Source organism: Mauremys reevesii, linkage group 11 (assembly GCF_016161935.1).
Source record: "Mauremys reevesii isolate NIE-2019 linkage group 11, ASM1616193v1, whole genome shotgun sequence".
NCBI classification, from domain to species: domain Eukaryota; kingdom Metazoa; phylum Chordata; order Testudines; family Geoemydidae; genus Mauremys; species Mauremys reevesii.
The window spans coordinates 35318587-35340211 of NC_052633.1; the positions used below are offsets into that span (position 1 = coordinate 35318587).

General features: G+C 43.7%; 1 protein-coding gene across 1 annotated transcript in view; it reads right to left on the bottom strand.

Annotated features, from left to right (window-relative positions):
* AGPS (alkylglycerone phosphate synthase) overlaps positions 1-21625 on the bottom strand; it is a 132474-nt gene that overhangs the window by 62312 nt on the left and 48537 nt on the right. Inside the window, exons 10-12 of the mRNA XM_039494569.1 lie at positions 20003-20111; positions 15430-15557; positions 1212-1263 (exon numbers count right to left, since the gene is read on the bottom strand). Coding sequence (XP_039350503.1) covers positions 1212-1263; positions 15430-15557; positions 20003-20111 — 289 coding nt within the window. The remainder of the gene's footprint in view (positions 1-1211; positions 1264-15429; positions 15558-20002; positions 20112-21625) is intronic.

Genomic DNA, 21625 nt, shown 5'->3' on the forward strand with positions numbered 1-21625 from the left:
GTCTACTCTAGATTATACTTAGTCCTGCCATGAGTGCAGGGGACTGGACTAGATGACCTCCCAAGGTCCCTTCCAGTCTCATGATTCTATGATATATTCAAAACGGGATTCCACATCAGTTTTGAAGATTTTTTTTAAAAATCAAAATGTGCTAAAATAAAGCCAAGTTTTACCTTAAGATTCACACACACAACTCCCATTACCCAATGCATACCACAGGGAAGAACTGGACCCCAAATCATTTGAATATGTAATCCAAATAGCATGTTTTACATATCAGACGCCTACAAAATACCATTGAGAAGTGTCCCTTTAATACTGCGGGCATGTCTACACTTACCATGAATCGACGCTGAGGCAATCGATCCACCGTTAGGGTCGATTTAGCGGATCTAGTGAAGACCTGCTAAAGCAACGTCAGATTGCTCTCCTGTCGACTCCGGTACTCCACCGGAACGAGACGCATAAGATAAAATGGGAGAAACTCGTAAACACCGCAAAAAGTTGACCTAACCTACGTCGACTCCAGCTACGTGAACAACATAGCTGGAGTTGCATAACTTAGGTCAACTTAACCCTGTAGTATAGACCTGCCCTAAGTCCATTACACAATCAGGATTGAGATGCAGTGGCAGAAGTTCATGGAGGATGCTGCTTCTCTGCACTATATCCATCTCTAGACAATATTATCAATCTCACTTTTGTACGCATTGCCCCTTTACTTCCAAAGAGTATCGGTCACCATAAAATAAAAGCACATGTTGATATACTGCATAGAATATGCACCTTGTTCACTTCATTAGTCAATAAGATTTATGGACTCTTAGTGTTAACAAGCACTGCACTCTAAAGTTGTCCACTAGCTACAGTAGCTATAAGAAATTTTGAAGGAATTATTTTCAAAACACAAACTAATGCATTTCTATAAGAACTCCCAAAAGAAGTCATCAACAAGATTTTAACCTAGGACTTTTAGCACCAAAGCATAGACTTCTACTGCTTAAGACAAAGGATAAACTCTATTTGACAGCAATAGTAGGCTACTCTTCCTACTCCTAACAATCATGTTTCCAAAAAGGCAAAAAGATTCAAACTAGAAATAAAACACAGACAAGCAGTCTGGATTTTAAGCCTGGATCTCTCACTTAAGACAAGGCACTCTAGAAATAGAATATAAATACTAATTTTGGACACAATATTTGTGAACTTACCAAACTGAAATTGTGCATTGTCCACAAGGCGAATTGATGCAGGAGCACACCTCTAAAAAAGAAAAAAAATAATTTGTAAATAAAATTGTGCTCAAGTGGTTTAAATTATGAGAGTCATGTTTTCATATAAAAACCTAGCAAATATAAAAAGGCGTTAGTACCCTATTTCTATTTCCTTTATCTTCAGCATATATTCACTGCAAGGATAGATATTAACTTAACGTGTAGATTTGACAAATTCAAACATCGCAGTTTTAAAGTACATCAGCTCTTCAGCATCTGGCCAAAATCTGGCTCTAGGTTTAATTGTGTTTATAAACAAACAAGTATCAAAGGGGTAGCTGTGTTAGTCTGGAACTGTAAAGGCAGCAAAGAATCCTGTGGCACCTTATAGACTAACATGCTCCAGTAGAGCTCATGCTCTACTGGAGCATGAGCTTTCGTGGGTGAATACCCACTTCGTCGGATGCATGTCATCTGACGAAGTGGGTATTCACCCACGAAAGCTCATGCTCCAATAGAGCATGAGCTCTACTGGAGCATGTTAGTCTATAAGGTGCGACAGGACTCTTTGCTGCTATAAGCAAACAGGCATACATTAACATAGCCCAGAGAAATCCAGCATTATTTTAAGGTAATGTCCTGTGCTCTAAACAGAGACCTCTGCAGACATAATTCCAAATGGAACTAATCTGCACTGGCAGGGACGTGTATAGGGCTGAGCTTTTCTAGTCTTAAAAAAATGGTTATACTCTTGATGCTTGAGCTTTGCTATGGAATGTTTTTCAGTAGCTGTGGCTATAGAGGACATGTGAAGACACACTGTATACTAGTTTAAAAGGGACAAATTCAGGGAGAATAGTTTCTGCCGTATACTACTTCTCCTGACCACAGCGTTTTGTGAATCCTTAGAGTATCAACTCAAGCTAGCACCTGGCTCAACATCTTTATAAGATGTTTTAAGGAAAGGAAAGGAAAAAAAACAAAAAAACCTTATTTACCTATATGGTAACTGTTGTTCTTCGAGAGGTGATGCAAACATGTTTTCCACATAGGGGTGTATGCACCCAGTGCACTGAAGCCAGAGAATTTTGTCTAGCAGTACTCATGCCATGTGGCCCTAACCCCTCCACTAGCTATATAAGGGCAACACTGCCCTGCTCCCTCTCAGGGTACGTCTACACTACGGGATTATTCCGAATTTACATAAACCGGTTTAGTAAAACAGATTGTATAAAATCGAGTGCACGCGGCCACACTAAGCACATTAATTCGGTGGTGTGAGTCCACGGTCCGAGGCTAGCGTCGATTTCTGGAGCATTGTACTGTGGGTAGCTATTCTGTAGCTATCCCATAGTTCCCGCAGTCTCCCCCGCCCCTTGGAATTCTGGGTTGAGAGCCCAGTGCCTGATGGGGCAAAAATCATTGTCGCGGGTGGTTCTGGGTAAATGTCGTCAGTCATTCCTTCCTCCAGGAAAGCAACGGCAGACAATCATTTTGCGCCCTTTTTCCCTGGCAGACGCCATAGCGTGGCAACCATGGAGCCTGTTTTGCCTTTTGTCACTGTATGTGTACTAGATGCCGCAGACAGAGGCGATTCAGCAGCGCTACACAGCAGCATTCATTTGCTTTTGCATGACAGCAGAGATGGTTAGCAGCTGTTCTGTACCGTCTACCATGCCATTGTAAATTGGCAATGAGGTGATGGTTACCAGTTGTATTGCACTATATCTTCTGCTGCTGTCATAGGTGCCCCTGGGTGAGATCAGCCGGGGGCGCAAAAGACAAAAATGGGAATGACTCCCCGAGTCAATCCCTCCTTTAGGGTATCTAAAAATAGAATCAGTCCTGCCTATAATATGGGGCAAGTGTACTAGAGATCCAGTGTATCAGAGAACCAGAGAGCACACCCGCTCCGTGTCAGATCCCGCAGGAATGATGAGCTGCATGCCATTCACAGGGGGTGCTCCTGCAACAACCCCACCAGTTGCTTCCCTCCTCCCCCAGCCTTCCTGGGCTACCGTTGCAGTGTCCCCCCGTTTGTGTGCTGAAGTAATAAAGAACGCAGGAATAAGAAACAGTGACTTGTTAGTGAAATAAAATGAGGGGAAGGCAGCCTCCAGCTGCTATGATAGTCCAGGCAGTACAGAATCTTTTCTTTACACATGAAGGGTGGGGGCTGATGGAGCTCAGCCCCCAGTTGCTATGATGAAGACGGTTACCAGCCATTCTGTACCGTCTACTGGGAATGACCGGGAGGCCAGTCAGGAGTACTTATGGGATGATGACGAGGATGGATACCAGTCGTATTGCACTACACCATCTGCCACAAGGCTGATGATGACAACAGATATCTACCATAGTGTACCATCACCCACCAAGGGGGGGGGGGCGAGAATGCTACAGTTCAGTGCCGCAGCATCGCGTCTACCAGCAGCATTCAGTACACATAGGGTGACATTTAAAAGAGTCAAGAGATGATTTTTTCCCTTTTCCTTCCGGGGGTGGGGGTACATTGACGAGCTATGCCCTGAACCACCACAGACAATGTGTTTGACCCTACAGGCATTGGGAGCTCAGCCAAGAATGCAAATGCTTTTCGGAGACTGCAGGAATTGTGGGATACCTTGAGTCCTCAGTCCCCCCTCCCTCCATGAGTGTCTATTTGATTCTTTGGCTTTCCGTTACGCTTGTCATGCAGCAGCGTGCTGAGTCCCTGCTATGGCGTCTGTCTGGAGATTTTTTTAAAATGCTTTGGACTTTCGTCTTCTGTAACGGAGCTCTGATAGAACAGATTTGCCTGCCCATACAGCGATCACAGCCGTACGGTCCATGCTGGAGCTCTTTTTGGATTTTGATTTCGGACTGCATCGCCACCCGTGCTGATCGGAGCTCCACGCTGGGCAAACAGGAAATGAAATTCAAAAGTTCGCGGGGCTTTTCCTGTCTACCTGGCCACTGCATCCGAGTTCAGATTCCTGTCCAGAGCGGTCAGTGGTGCACTGTGGGATACCGCCTGGAGGCCAATACCGTCGATTTGCGGCCACACTAAACCTAATCCGATATGGTAATACCGATATTAGCGCTACTCCTCTCGTTAGGGAGGAGTACAGAAATCGATTTCAAGAACCCTTTATATCGATATAAAGTGCCTCTTAGTGTGGACGGGTGTGGCGTTAAATCGGTTTAATGCTCCTAAAACCAGTTTAAACGCGTAGTGTAGACCAGGCCTCACTTTCTTTGCATTAAACGTCAAGAGCTATCGGCTCTGAGGCAGAGGGGATGGAGGATGGGTTGTGGAATACATATCTGTATTGCATCTTTAAGAACAGTAGTTAGAATATAGCCCTGTATTCCATGTAGGTGACCCAAGCTGTACTCTCGCAGGAGGTGGAATTCAGAGTCTATTTAAGCAAGGACTGCAGGATTGCCTTCCCAAAGTTTGTAAAAAGCGACAGAGTCCCATGGCACCTTATAGACTAACAGATGTACTGGAGCATAAGCTTTTGTGGGTGAATACACATTTCATCAGATGCATGTAGTGGAAATTTCCAGAGACAGGTATAAATATTCAGGCAAGAATCAGTCTAGAAATAACGAGATTAGTTCAATCAGGGAGGATGAGGCCCTCTTCTAGCAGTTGAGGTGTGAACACCAAGGGAGGAGAAACTGCTTTTGTAGTTGGCTAGCCATTCGGTGTCTTTGTTTAATCCTGAGCTGATGGTGTCAAATTTGCAAATGAACTGAAGCTCAGCAGTTTCTCTTTGAAGTCTGGTCCTGACTACCCTTCTGATACTTCCCAAAGTCTGCATCTGATCTGGATGCAGTAGTAATGGCATAGTGGTTTGTAAATGAATGTACATAGGACCAAGTGGCAGCCTACAAATGTCCAATATAGGAACATCTTTTAAAAATGCAATCAACACTGCCAGGGCCCTTGCAGAATGAGCTCACGCCCACTTATTAGGTGCAGTCTGAGCTACTTTGCATGCTGTCACTATACTGGAAGTTATCCACCTATAGACTGTCTGAAGAGACTGCTTGCCCTTTCATTTGTTCTGCATATGAAAAACAGATGAGATGAAGAACAGGAAGACTGAACCCCATCTAGGTAAAAAGCCAAACATTGCCAGGACATCCAACACGTGAAGATGCTACTCATTTGGGGTTGAATGTGGCTAAAGAAAAAACACCAATAGATACATAATTTGGTTCAAATGAAACTGAGAAACCACTTTAGATAAAAACTTAGGGTGCGACTGCAGGGTTACTTTGTCTTTTTTTACCAAAGTATGTGTAAGGAGGCTTTGCCATCAAAGCCTGCAAGAAGTGTGTGTAAGTTGCATGTTATTGCCACAAGAGCAGCAATTTTCTGATACAGAAGGGAGAAAAGTTGCCAGAGGCTCAAATGGATGTCCCATAAAAACTACTAAGACAGCATTAAGGTCCCACAAGGGAACCGGTTCTTCCACCAGTGGTTAAGAAGAGTGACTCTTTTCAAGAGCCTCACTACCATGGAGCTCGGAAACATGGATGGACAGACGGATGGAATGCCAAAATGACCACCAAGTGAACTCTCAACTGAGTGCAAGACCAGAAGACTGTAGGTGTAACAGATAATCCACGACACTCTGGATACAAGTAAATGCTGGTTGAATTCTTTGGGCTAAAGACCACATTGAGAACCACTTCCATTTGATTAAATAGGCGGCTCTGGTGGAGGACTTTCTACTATTAAGAAAGATTTGCCAGACCACCTCCAAACATTGTTCCTCCTCCTCCAACCAACCATGCAGCATTCATTCACTCTATGAGATGCAGGCGGGTTGAGCACTGGATGCAAAATCTGACCATGATGCAGAGCCAGGAGCTCAGGGTGAAGAGGAAGAGATATGGGAGGACAAATCAACAATGCAATGAAGGTCAAAGGACCAACACTGTCTTGGCCACATTGAAGCAAAGAGAATGAGTGTGGCACAATCCCATTTCAGCTTGAGAATGACATGTCAGATGATTGCAATTGGAGCAAAGGCATACAAGAGTGCTGATTCCCAGCTCAGGTGAGAAGCATTGTCAGGGAGCCCAGATTGAGACACCTCAGAGCAAAACAGACAGTACTTCTTTTGTCTCTCGTGGCAAACAGGTCTATCATTAGAATGCTCCACTCCACAAAGATAGACCAAATGATGCTGGGCTTCAGAGACCATTCATGATTTGGGGAGAAATTTCTGCTGAGGTGATCTGCCAGGTGATTCTGGATCCCAGGTAAGAGATTGGCCACAGGGGTAATGCTTTCCCCAATGCAAACCTTCCAAAGTTTGATTGCCTCCTGACACAGAATATTGGAGCATGTGCCCCATCTGTTCCCATAACACATCAGTGGTATTTTCATTAAGGATGTGCACTGCTGAGTCCCTGATAAGATACTGAAAGGCCTTCCTGGCATTGTAGATGGCATGGAGCTCCAGGATACTGATATGCAAAGAAGCTTCCAGTTCCAACCACAGGTCTTGAACTTTTGAGCCCAGGTGTGCTCTGTAACCTATTAAGGAGGCATTGGTGACAACAGTCCTGGTTGGTGGGGACTAAGCAAAGGGAACACCCTGGCACACACTGCCCTGAAACTGTCCACCACCATTAAGTAGTCCAGGACTGGCAGAGGAAGGAGGACCAGTCTTTCCAAGGAATAATGATTCTGAGGATAGACCAACTTTAGCCACTTTTGAAGAGGACAAAGGCACAATCTGGCAAATTAGAGTACCTATATGCATGCAGCCATATGGCCTATCAACCTCAGGCATACTCAGGCTGTGGTTGAGGGCTGAGACTGTAGCTCCAAACATAGGTGGCAAACTGCATGGAATTGGTCAGTCAGCAGAAACACACAAACTTGTACAGTCTACAGGGCCCCAATTAACTCAGTTCTTTGAGCTGGGACCAATGCTGACTTTCCACTGTTTAGGATAAGACGCAGGCAGTCAAGTAAGCATAGTGTGAACTGAACATGAGAGAAGACTGCTTCTCTGGACTACCCCTCAGTAACCAATCATCCGGATACAAGAAGATATGAATTCCCCTCTTCCTGAGGTACACTGTCACTACAGTTATGCACATGTTAAAAACTCAGGGAGCAAAAGACAGACTAAGAGGGAGCATGGTGTATTGATAGTGCCAGTCCACCACAACAAACTGGAGAAAAAGCCTGTGGCTTGGGAGAACTGCAATGTAGAAATAAATATCCTGAAGGTCCAGAGCAGCAAACCAGTCAGCAAAGCTCTGACACATCTGGTACTGGCCACTGTTGGAAGGCTGAATACTGGACTAGATGGACCATTGGTCTGACCCAGTATGGCCATTCTTATGTGATTTCATGAGGGGAGGACAGTTCATAGGGTGACCATCTGAAATCTCATGAATCTGGTGCATTTGTTGAGGTTGTGGAAATTGAGGTGAGGTCTCATTCCACCCTTGGGTTTGGGAACCAGGAAATACTGGGAGTAGAATCCCTGTCCCCAGTGCTGCAGGAAAACTTCCTCTACAGCCTGCAGAGCCAGTAGAGACTGAACCTGCTAGAGAAGCAGTGTCTAGTGAAAGGGGTCCCTGAAGAGGGACAGGGTAGGGGTATGAGGGAGGAGGGATGGAGAGAACTGTACGACATAACCCAATCTGATGGTGCTTAGGATCCAAATGTCCAATGTAATTGAGTCCCAGACACTGTAAAAATGAGCCAACTTGTAGGGGGGACAGGGATGGAGAGGTCACCATCGGATCATTACCCTAGACACACAGGTTAAGATGGGTACTTGCTGCATGCTGAGGGAGGATGAGCTGGCTGGCTACAATCTGGAACCAGAGATCTTTCATCTCTGGGATCTATACCCCTTTCTGGGGTAGTGCCGCAGCCTTACAAGAGACTGCCTGAAGAAATGCTGTGAGCGGTATTACTATTGTTGCTGCTGACTACTATAGGGGTGTCTCTAAAGCCAGAAAATAAACCCCAAAGAACACAAAGTAGCTTGGGAATCATTTAAAAAAATCCAGGGTTTCATTTGTCTTTTCCAAAAACAATACCCGACCATAAGGTAAATCCTCAATAGTCTGCTGCACATCGAGTGTAATGCCTGAATTCTGCAGCAATGAGGTCCTCAGAGTCACCACTGATGCCATAATTCTGGTCAAAGCAACCACCACAGTCAGAGCTGACTGTAATGAAGTCTTGGTTACCAAAACAGCCTTCTGCAATGAAGACCTTAAAAACTCTTCCCTGGAGGCATCTGGAAATTTGTCTGCAAACTTAGACATGGCTGCCCAATTAAAGTTATATTTATAGAGCAATGCCTGTTGGTTTGCAATGTAAATCTGCAGGGAAAAGGAGATATAAATCTTCTTCACTATCAAGTCTCTGTTTTGGACTCTCGGTCCTTAAGCATAGGTTTATAAATTCTCTGTCATGCACGGTCACTTGCTGCAGTTACCACAAGAGAGTTAGTGTCCAGGTGAGAGTAGAAACTCTCAAAACCCTGCATGGAGACAAAGTACCGCTTTCCCACACACTTTGCCATGGGAGGTAATGAAGTGTGAGTATTCCAAGGGGTTGGGCCTTTCCAGGCTCCAAGAGAAGCTCATTTATCGGGAAGGCTACTCTCCCTGGATCTGGTGGTCAGAGACTATCGAGGGGCTTGGAGCACAAGAGGGTGCTCTGGGCTGGGACCGAGGGGATTGGAGGGCAGGAGGAGGGATCAGGGCTGGGGCATGGGCTTGGGACACGGGAGGGTGGCTCAGAGGTGTAGGCTCCAGGAAGTGTTTACCTCAAGCGGCTCCCAGATGCAGCGGCATGTCCCCACTCTGGCTTCTACGTGGAGGCGTGGCCAGGTGACTGCTGCACACTGCCCCTTCTGCAGGTGCCACCCCTGCAGCTCCCATTGGATGCAGTTGCTGGCCAATGGGAGCTGGGGGGGGGCGGCCCTTGGGGCAGGGACAGCATGTGGAGCAGAGCACCAGAATGGGGCAAGCCCCAGACCCCGCTCCCCAGTGGGAGTTTGAGGGCCAGATTAAAACAGCTGGCAGGCCATAGTTTGCCCACCCCTGTGTTAGATGGACCTGCTCCCTCATGCATGCCAGAAGTAGTACATTGCCCATCAGCTCTACTCTTAGAAGATGAAGAAGAGTCTTGCCCAAGCCCTGGAGTGGTCACAATTAGTCTTATGGGATCTCTCCCTTGCGGGGGGAGAGAGAGAGAGACAGAGAGAATGAGAATGAATGATTCTTCTTCCTGTTGGGGGACACAGCATGGTCTAAACATAGAGTGGCATCCTTCACTGGTTCTGAAGACGACTGCCGATCAGATGAGGTTATTGGTGCTGAAATGGGCCTCCAGAAGGTGCTGCTTCAGCTCTAAATGTGTAGCCATTTGAGTTCTGTTCTTGATCATCTTACAGATGGAGCTCTGTTCCTTACAGTGTCTCTCGCCAAGACACAAGAACCTCGTGTGGGAAACTACTGTTGGGGATGACACCCCCACCACACACACACACGATGAACAATGCTTGAAACATGGTGAGGGCATCACACAGGACAGCCAACTACTCAAACTAACCCTAAACCACACCTAAGGTACTATCATCTAGAGGAAAGCAGGAAAAACTCAAAGCAGACTGAAAACATGAGGTGAAAACACCACACCAAGCTCTGGACGGTGAGAAGGAACTGAAGGGTGTCGGTGGCCCTTATATAGCCAGGGAAGGACCTAGGGCCAAAGGGCATGAGTGCCACCACTATGAGTACTGCTACGCAAAGTTCCGTGGCTTTGGTATGCTGGGCACACATGCACCTACGTGGAATACACAGCTGAATCTACTTGAAGAACCATCTTGCTTTCCTACCAGAAAGCATTTCAACCCAAACACTTAGAGGTTATTGTGAGCACCACTGGAAACAAGCAAGGAATTAACTTTAAACCTTTCATTGAATTTCAGGTCTGCAGAATTTTGTTGACCACGAGAGCTCATATTGAACAACGTGAACTAAGCTGGTAATGAAAATCTTATATGCTTCTCACTCCACCCCAAAAAAACCAGTGGGAGCAGGCCTTATTTTGTGCGTGCATGTATTGGAGAAGGACCTTAGAAGAGGGGGTAAAGGGGAGGTTAGCTATATGCTGTTCCTATATTTTGCATGTTAGCAAAGTTGTGTTTGTTTTCTTTAAAATATCCCTAAGGCATTTTCTACCACAAAAAAGGGAAGAAACTGCATGCTAAATGCTTTTTGCAACATTTACTATATTAAATTATAAAATTAATGAAGGTTTCTTGATTTTGCTCAGTACTTTAAACCAGTGATCTTCCAGAATGCAACAACTGTCAGAATCTTGACAATCAGTACATTTACCAGTTATCCATGTTAATGGACTTAATATCTGCAGTTTGCCAATACTGAAGACAGAGACAATTTAGTATGTCTCAATGCAGTTCTAAGGGCTTGTCTACACACAGTTTTGCCGCAATTTAACAAAACTATTAGAAAATGGATTTATTTAAGTTGGTGCAACCCTTAGGTAAGGGTGCAATTATATCAATAAAGGTATTTACATTGGTATAGTTGATTTCACTAAATAGCTACCACAGTAAACTCTAGGAACTTTCATCTATTTACCAGTTTTTCTATTTATGTAGTAAAATTTGGTGCAAAAAACTGTGCAGAGGCCATCCCTAAATGTTTTAAGATTTTCAAATTATTTTTAGTATTGTACATGGATTCAATCTAAACAAGACTGTTCCTAGCTCAAGACAAAAAACAGTTCCTTTCATCCGGTCTGATATCATTGTGAACAACTGGTTCAACTTCCTGAACTACTTAGGTGCTCGTCGTAGAAGACTAGCGCCTGGTGAACATCCAGAGAGTGCAGCCTCTGCTCACGGCTACTGGCATAAGGCTTAGGATAAAAAACAGGCAGGAATATATCTTGGCTAGTATGGAAATGTGACACAACCTTAGGAAGAAAGGCCGGGTGAGGTCTGAGTTGCACCTTATCTTTGTGGAAAACCATATAAGGTAGGTCTGAGGTAAGGGTCTTTAACTCAGACACTCTCCCTGCGGATGTAATAGCGACCAGGAAGGCTACTTTCCACAGCAGGTAGAGAAGGGAACAAGTTGCCAGCGGGTCAAATGGGGGCCCCATTAGTCTGGAGAGGGCCAAGTTAAGGTCCCAGTCAGGAACGGGCTTTCTAATCTGAGGATGTAGCTATTCCAGACCCTTGAGTCATAGACTTTAAGATCAGAAAGGACCATTATGATCATCTAGTCTGACCTCCTGCACAACACAGGCCACAGAATCTCACCCACCCACTCCTATAATAAACCCCTAAACCTATGCCTAAGCTACTGAAATCCTCAAATCATGGTTTAAAAAGACTTCAAGGTGCAGAGAATCCTCCAGCAAGCGACCCGTGCCCCATGCTGCAGAGGAAGGCGAAAACCCCCCAGGGCCTCTGCCCATCTGCCCTGGAGGAAAATTCCTTCCTGACCCCAAATAGGACGATCAGCTAAATCCTGAGCATCTGGGCAAGACTCACCAGCCAGACACCCAGGAAAGAATTCGCTGTAGTAACTCATCTAACCTCATCTAACATCCCACCACAGGCCATTCAGCATATTTACCGCTAATAGTCAAAGATCAATTAATTGCCAAAATTAGGCTACCCCGTCATACCATTCCCTCCATAAACTTATCAAGCTTAGTCTTGAAGCCAGATATGTCTTTGAGGAACCGGTCCAATATTATTTAGGACTAAGTACGGGAGAAGTGGGATAGACAGTTCATGAAATAGGGGGAAGGATCCGCTGTGGAAGCAGGTGCGCCGTCCTCAAAAGGCCTGCTTTGAACCAGACAGTGGCTTAGTCCGGCCCTGGCCCTGACTGGGCTGGGGGTGGGAAAGCTTGCACCTGCTGTTCCTGCCCCTGCACTGGTAAAAGTCCTGCCTCAGCCTAGGAGGATAATGGTATTGCTGCTGTGGTTGAGACTTAAAGGGCTTGCTGAGGTGTGCGTACTCAACGACTTCATAGTCACCTGGGAGTCCTTTAGGCTGTGCAGCCTAGAGTCTCTTTGCTCCAAAAACAGTCCTGTCCCATCAAAAGGCAGGTCCTGCAGGGTTTGCTGCATTTCAGGGGGCAACCCTGAAGATTGCAATCACAAGCCCCACCTCATGGGTATTCAGGAGGAAAGGGTGCAGGCAGCAGAATCCGCAGCATTTAGTGAGGCCTGCAAAGAGGTCCGTGCCACTGCCTTCCCTTCGTCAACTATAGCCATAAACTCAGTTCTGAAGTCTGGTGGAATCAGCTCTTTAAACTTCAGCTCATGGGCCTCCATGTTGAAGTTGTATCTACTGAGGATAGCTTGTTGGTTGACTATCCTCAGCTGCAGGCCTCCCGTTCAATAGACCTTTCTGCCAAAAAGGTCCATGTGCTTCGATTCATTCGACTTGGGAGTTGGTCCTTGCTGCCCCCGTCTCACCTTCTCATTGACCGTAGCCACTACAAGGGAGCATGGCTGCAGGTGTAAGAATAAGTACATATAGTCCTTAGAGGGCACAAAGTACTTGCATTCCACGCCTTTAGCAGTGGGCGGATCGGTGCAGGGGTCTGCCACAGTCTTAATGTTGCTCTGAATTGTTTTTATCAGGGGTAGAGCTACCCAGGATGGCCCCTCTGGTGTCAAGATGTCCACCATGGAGTCCTCAGGTTTGACAACCTCCTCTGCCTCCAACTCCATGTTGCGGGTGATCCTACAGAGTAGGTCTTGGTGTGTCCCCACTAATGTCGGGGATCCACACTGGATCTGGTGCTGGTGAGCAGTGTCTTGACAGGAGCAATCAGAAGCAGTGCTGTGGTGAATAATGCTGGGCAGGAGAGGATGACCGCTGCGTCATGGTCGGCTTGCCTCTAGATGGCACTACTCACAGCAGCACTGGCGGCTTGTCTCTGACTGCTGGGGGCTGAGGCGCCATCGTCACAATTAGATCTCTGGCAGCATCAAAAGCGTTAGAGCTACACTCCCACCCTGAACTCCTCCACCTGGCACCGCCTGTCCAGGTAACTGCTGAGCACCAGACTTGACAGTCCCCTTCCAGGAATCGAAGTCAGTGACAACAACTCTTGCTCTCTGGGCACCGAGGGCTCCTTCATAGGATGCACCTACTGGCTCAGTTGTCTTCAAGACCTGGGAATGACCCGTCGGTATTCCTGTGCTGCTTGTGTGGCAACGGTGAATGAGAGCAGTGCGGGCTGTCTCCACAGTTCACGGTGCTGGGGAGCGCTGGTGCCGAGGATCTCTTAGGCCAGAGTCCTTCCTTGGCACCATGTCACGTACTGAGGCCAGGCCACTCTGCATGGATGTGCTCGGTGCAGGATCCTGACTGTCCGCAGCAGGTTGAGGACCAAGAGCAGGAGCAGTTTTAGACAGAAATCTTGCTTCTTTCTAGTCCTGGGGTGGAAAGCCCTGCAGATCTTGTACCTTTCTGCTTGGTGCGCTTCCCCCAAACACTTCAGACACGTGTCAGGGGGGTCGCTAGTTGGCATAGGCTTACTGCAAGTTCTGCAGGGTTTAAACTCGTTGCTCAGAGGCATGCCCTGGAATCCAAAGGGAAGGTAAGGGAATTGGGGAAAACTCCCCGATCCTTAAACTTTATCAGCTATATACACTAAACTAACGAACTACTAAGACTTAACATTCTTTCCAGTTGTATTTGTAGTTTAAGGGAAGCACTTGCTAGGCAACGACCACAGTTCCAATGACTGTTACTGGCGGTAAGACGGAACTGAGGAGGTGAAGGGTCAACAGGGGCAAAACAACCAGTGGGGCCCCTGGAGGATCGAGATACAAAAGGAGCGCTTAAAGACAATAAAGTCACTGCGGAGAAACCAAATGGATTCTTTGCTTCAGTCTTCACAGCTGAGGATGTTAGGGAGATTCCCAAACCTGAGCCAGCTTTTGTAGATGACGAATTGGAGGAATTGTCACAGATTGAGTTGTTGCTAGAGGAGATTTTGGAATTAACTGATAAAACTTAACAGTAACAAGTCACCGGGACCAGATGGCATTCACCCAAGAGTTCTGAAAAAAACTCAAATGTGAAGTTGTGGAACTATTAACTAGGGTTTGTAACCTGTCCTTTAAATCGGCATCTGTACCCAATGACTGGAAGATAGCTAACACAACGCCAATATTTTAAAAGGGCTCTAGAGGTGATCCTGGCAATATCAGACCAGTAAGTCTAACATCACTATCGAGCAAATTAGTTGAAACAATCAAAGAATAAAATTGTTGGACACATAGAAGAACAAATTGTTAGGCAAAAGTCAATACGGTTTCTGTAAAGGGAAATCGTGTCTTTCTAATCTATTAGAGTTCTTTGAAGGGGTCAAACAAACATGTGGACAAGGGGGATCCAGTGGACATGGTATACTTAGATTTCCAGAAAGCCTTTGACAAGGTCCCTCACCAAAGGCTTCCCTTACTCATTTTCTACAATTCCTAGCTTCTGATTCATTACTATTAACTTCCCCTTTCTTCCATTTGTGTATGTGTGGTGCTTCAATAGAGCCAATTTCACAAAGCTGAAAACAAGTGAGCCAAGTCAGCTGGGAGAAGCTGCGTTCCATAACGTGCAGGTTTGTAGAAGGCAGGCGAGGCAACAATTATATCTACATCTACCAGGCCTGCACTTTATTCTGCTTACACATTATAAATGTGATCAACATGATCATTACTTGTCCCTAAGCTACCATTAATTTTTAATTCTGTGATCAGTTCCTCTTTATCTGTTAGGACAAGTCTAACTGTGATGGCAGCAACACCGAGTTAGGAAACTCATCTCTAACATTTAGAAATTTCAAACATGTTTCAGTACTGGAAGCATGAGACCTCCAGCATGTCACTCAGATTTAAGTAGTACCCCATGATCATGCTGGGCTTTTTTTCCTACACATTGGATTGGTCCTGCTTTGAGCAACGGGTTAGACTAGATGACCTCCTGAGGTCCCTTCCAACCCTGATATTCTATGATAATCTTAAAATTGATACTATCCCTTTAAGCCCACTTACCAACTACAAAAGAATCCAGAGGCAAACCAGAGCATTACTGTGCCACCTAGTGTTAGACTACAGATACTACATGCATGAATGAAACAAGCGTAATAGAACTCAAACAAAATTTCTCCTTACCTGCTTTGCTATTTCTCTTAAACAGGCCACTCCTCGTTCAAAGTTAGGAAATACTACAGAGCCATACTTCTTGTATTCAGGGATTGGTCGAATTTTTATTGTAACTTCTGTAACCACTCCAAGGGTTCCTTTAAAAAAGGAAAATGAACAAACATTTCAATGTCACAAAAATCTTTCTTGCTTTCTGACTTAAAGTATATGTTTGAGTATTTTCATACTATCCCATAAGTGAGATGCCTTAAGAAAATTAAGTCAGATTTGTTGAATGTATTTTAAAGCCTAGAGCAGTATTTTTATTGTGCATCATTTCACTAGAAGTTTAATTTTTCTTTCTACATAAGCCTCCAAATTAGAAGTTGACAGTTAAGGCAAAGTTCTTCAAACTGTGGATCAGATTTTTTTCAGAAAATGATCAAATAAGCTCAAGATGCATAAAAACTAATAGTTTTAATACAGTATTCTGCAAAAGCTCAGCTATTTACTGCTTTGCCACTGTTTTTGACAGGCTCTAAATAGACCTGTCAAGGAAAGAAAACAGGTTGCCATATCCAGATGTGCAAGACAATGAGGTTTAACAATATTTTCCCCATTCTACTCAGTGATTTGTAGTAGTGGGGGCAATCGGGTGTTTATTTTTTTTGTTTTGTTTTGATTATTAAAAGATTTGGATTAGGAAAGATAGGCTAAGACAGTTTGAAAATCCTTTAACATTAAGGACTCTAAACAAACAATTTAGGACAGAAAAGATTTCTTCAGGTAACAAGTTAACCAGTTCAAATTACTGAAGTTAACCTGAAGATCATACAAGAGATATTAGAGGTCTGGCAGACTAGTAATGACAACTTTTCAAGTCGTTAAACTGGTTTTGGGGAAGCCATCACAGAGTCTGACTAACTGTTAACGGGGGGCTATTCAATGTTAGAATGCCATGATAAAATGGCAATATGTTGTGCTAAAACCAACTCAAACTAGTGTTGTAAGTATGGTTTCAGTGTCTTCAAACAAATTGAAAACATTTAAAAATATGCAAAAACGTATGTGCATCCAATGCACTTAAGTCAGAAACGTTTGTCAGCACATGTGCCCCAGCCATCTTTGTTCCTGGAGCCAAGACCATAAAAGGGGTGTGACCACCACCTCTCCCTCCATTTTTTCCACACTAATACCTCAAATAGTGGGGGAAGGTGGAATGGTCATGGAATGTATCTGAATGCAACACAAAGAACAAAAGTTATTGTACAAGTAACAGTTTTTCCTCCTTTGAGTGATTGTGCACATATACATTCCACTGTGACTCACCAACAGTTTCCTTACAGGTGATGGGACTTTTGATTATTTGAAAAGAGACTGCAGTCAAAAGCACTGTTGTACTGACTTGCTGAAGTTGGCACTGTCCCAGGAAGCTTGAGTGAAAACAGACTGTCTGGAAAAGCTATGTACTGGCAACTGCGTTGTTGGTTTGCAGATGTCCACTATTGGTATGTTACTGATGAAATATAATAGGACCTAGTGGGCTGTTAGTCTCACAGGAGGAGAAAACTTAGCTAGATTATAGCAGAGCTTAATACACTCAAATACAGTGAGATAAATATTGGGTTTAATGGGTTACTCTTTAATCCTTTCAGCAAAGGCCACAAAAATTCTAGGAGATGATCTGAAAGACTTAGTGAAGTCCAGGTAAAAGGACAGAGCCCTCTCAACATCCAAAGTATGAAGCTCCTCTTCAGCTCTGCTAGAATGAGGTTTTGGAAAAATACACCGGAAGGTGAATTGTCTGAGGTGGAAACAGATACATGAACTTCAAATGTGGCCTAAGAGAAACCTTGTCTTTGTGAAACATTGTGAAAGGGGGGGTTGGCTTAGTGCCTGGAACTCCAGTTCCCTTCTTGCATAAGTAATTGCTAGCAGAAATGCAGTTTTCATTCTTCTTCTCATCAGATATGGACCTTGACATGGCAATTTGCTGCAGCCTCATCAGCCAAGTGCAGAGCCCTCAGACAACCATCAAAAATGGCCAGAGGGCAGTCATCAGTAATGTGAGACTCTGTCTTTGGCCCCAGCTGCATGTGAGATCCTTTCATTGGCCCCAGGGATTGGAAGGCTGTTTGCACATTGACCTTGGTCTGTTCAAAATCCATGAATGGGGCAAATCAAAGCTGGGTACATGCATGGTTGGGTCATTTAAAAGAGACTGGTTTCTAATGTCAGCTGCAGATCATTCTTCACACCACATCAATACCTCAGAGAAATCTGGGTAGGGCAAGTGGGCCCACAACAGGTGCCTTGATGACAAGCATGCTTTTGGGTAGTTGAGGTCGGTGCATAGTGGTAGGCTTGGGTTTGCCCTGATCTTCTCAACAATTCCGGCTGTAGCAACCAGAGGGATGCGTGGAGGAGTGATGTGGCTTAACACAGGAAGCAACATGTGTAATCGCCACAGTTATGATGTGCATGATTGAGTGCAGTTGTGTGTCAACCACCTTTACATGAGACAAATGGAGTCAGACCGGAGCACAGTATTCTGCTGCAGAGTTAGAAAGGGCTAAACCAGATGAGTGGCGATTTTGAGCATTTGCTCCCTATAAAGTGCTGGCCAATTTGCCTAGAAGGTTGTTTCACATCTTCACCTTATCTACCTGAGGAAAACTGTGGCTAAGATATGTGAGAGCTCTATCTGGGTTACTCCAAGGTAATCAGCAAACCACATTCAAAGTGCTTTCTAGAGCTGAATCCTGCGTTGCCTGAAAACTGGCAATGCCAAACAGTAAGTTGATGGTGCCAGTGTGGACTGTACTGACGATACAGGAGGAACTGATCACGTTTTGGTGGCAGGTGATGCAGACAATGCCATTGTAGCTGAGGCAGCTACAATTAGAATCAGACAATGCAGAGTCCAACAAAGGGAGACAAGTCCTTTGCCGCATGAAAGGCTTGTGGCATTGATGGCACTGACAATGGAGGTAAGTGTACAGCCACTGGAGATGGAACCATTGCCAATAATGCATGGGTTGAAGTTCTCTCCATTAAAGCAGAAGGCACCAGTCTCGACAACCCTGGTGGACGTGGAGTCCGAGTGGTGGTGCTTATGACCAGACCTCACAGCATTAGATGACTTTTTAAGTGCCTTTTTGTGGGATGAGGAGAACTTTCTATCAATCTCAAACAGTTCTGAACCCTGCAAGGAGGCCACAGGAGAGCAAGATCTCACCCATCATTGGCTTTGGAGCCTTGGCAGCTAGACATGCACTTCTCATGGAGACTTTTGGTCATGGTCAGGCTCTGAGGAAGGAGATGTTGCCATTTCAAGAAGATAAAATTTAAGACAAAACTTTTATTTCTTTGTCCTAGTGGGGAACAATCTACAGCTAGAACAAATGAAAGAACTTGAATAGATCATCTGATGGAAGAATTATTACAAAGGGAAGAAAACCAGCAAAGGAGCTGTACACACTCATTTTTTCTGTAATTGGCCCACTAACACAAGGGGGCAACAAATTTAAGTACTCATTTAAAATTATTTCATGGAGCAGATAAAAGCCAATTGTAAGCCAAGAGGTGCAGATACCCTTATAATAAGAAACAGGAGTTCACCTAAACAAATTAAGCAACTTTTGTGCTGATCAGTGACAGGGATAACAGCCCTGCACATGTAAAATTGTTTAAAACCAGGGGATTTCTGCATGGCAAAAAAAACCTACTAAAACAGCTCTTTAAACTAGAATTGCAGTCAAGTGAACTATAACTATATTCAAAGGAGAAAATCTCTTTTCTGAGCTGGCTAACTGCAGCTCAGAGGCAACGGGAAAGCTCCAACTCTTCCTACAGGTGGTAAGAACAGAGGGAGGCCGCGGCCACTTCCATTTTATGTCTTCTGCTCCACATACGAAGATGGCAGAGGCCACGCACCGGCCAATGGTACTGATGTCAAAAGTCTCTGACTTGAGTACACTGGCTGCACACACTTTTATAGTGTGAAATATATATGTGCACAGTTACTTGAAGAAGAAAAGGCGGCTTTTATCCTGCAGTTTCAACAAATTTAGTAACTAATTAAATTGCAAACTCTTCAGGACAGCAACTATGTCTTTCTATATTTGCAGCGCCTAGCACAGTAGGGATATAATTCTGATTGGGGCCTTTTGGAGCAACTGCATGACAAATAGTGGACTGGAAAAATGTACAGGTTAAAATAGAGATTTCATTACTGCATGACAAACACAAGCAAGACGACAAGCTCAGTATTGTAATGATTAACATTTTTTCTGATGTGTACATGGCAATGATTTGTAAACCTATTAGAATTTCCTAAAAGCTTGAGTTCAAAACTAAATTGATTATAGTTAAACATGAGAGCTGTTTTGAACATGCTTTTTTGTGCGTTTGTGCAACACAACAAGGCAGCTGTGATGAGAGCCACAAAGTGGTACTGAAATAAAGGAAGATTCTTGAACTGTAGTACTATCCATTAAGTGAAAAACTATGTTTTGAATAAATAAAACCCAAAGGATTTCAAACCATTACAGAAACTGATTTAATCTCACTAACGGCATCTTGATATTACTTTTGTTTATACCTTCAGATCCCATAATGAAATGATGGATGTCAGGTCCTGTTGACATGCGAGGTACTTGACAGCTTTTTTCTATTACTCCTCTTGGGGTTACCATTTTTATATGAACCACCTGTTTAACACATTATACAGTGATGAGTGTTAAATATTGAATGAATGTATAGTCAAGTAATTAACATATGGATTAATATAGTCATTAAAATTTCCGTTTACCACAAAATGCGACTTAAACTTGATGTAATTATACTGTAAAATTTGGAAATCCTATAAATTACCTGGTAGAAATTTTGTGGAGTAACCTGCTAGCATCTAATACAATTCAGTTAGCCAGTGAAAGCACAGATTCTTCTCATTGTTTTGCCAAATCAAACTCTTCTCTTCTGTCCCTTTATTCATGTCACAGTTAATCTACAATTAAACATTCTGTTGGGATTCTCATGATATCCTAGCCTATATCTTTCTTTTGTTTATGCCTCATGACTGCATTGGTTAACTCTCACATACAGATACTTACTATATCACAGGAAAATAGTAGAGAGAAGAAATATAACCCAATGGCTTCTCCTGAGCTCTTCATAAGACCACGAAGAGAGTTTCATAACATGCATATTTACATAGTAAAGTGCACTTTTATTTAAGCAGTTTGTATAACAAAAACATTTTAATAATGAATTAATGGACACTTAGATACAGCAAGCTCAGAAACAAAAAAAACTCAAAATAAAATTTATCTGAAGATTTTACTACATGCAAATACATTATTAAATATTTGTTGCACAAAATACCAAAAAAGTGATTAAGCCACATCAGCCAACTGACTATTATTAAACATATGACATTCACCAAACGTTTTAATGACTACCAACCCAGCAGGTAGGTTGAAGGACTGTCATCAAAAAAGTTAAGAGCCAATTGTTTACCATTTTTAAAGACAAGTACATAATTCAAATATCAAGTAAATATACATCTGGTCCTGAGCTATGTTTTATATTTTTAATGGATTAAAACAGATTTGAAAATTATTCTTCCTCCAATGATAGGTTTCACATGCCAAAGTTTAACTTGATGCAAATTAAGGTCTAGTCATACCTAACTATTTGGCATAACCCCTGCAAACGTAAGTTATATAATAGAAGGGTGCCTCAGTTACCAGGGCACAATCAGAGGTCATATCTTGATAAATATTCATCTTTGTTTGGATACCCTAAAAATATTTCAGTCCCTTAAGGCACTACTAGACAATTTTTTTTGGCAGCTACAGATGTTGTAAGCCATCAAAATACTTAACTTCACTTTGTACAAAACTTTTTTCCACCTCCACTCTCCCTGCCCCCAGGCCTACCACAATCCCAGTTAGTTACATATTGGTCCATTGGTATGAAAGATATTCTGTTCTAAAAGTGATTTTTTAAAAAAAATAGAGCAAGGTGAGGTCTTGACAGGAACATATCCTTCCTTTAAAAAACAGAACAAAACAAATAACCCCTACCCCCCCACACACACCAAGAAAGCTGTTTTTCTTTTGCACCACTTAATACAGCAGCAGTGACAAAGAAATTCAATGAAGCTTCAAAACAGAAGGTGACAATACTTTATATAAAGAGTTTAGTCTGCTTAATTTCTCTC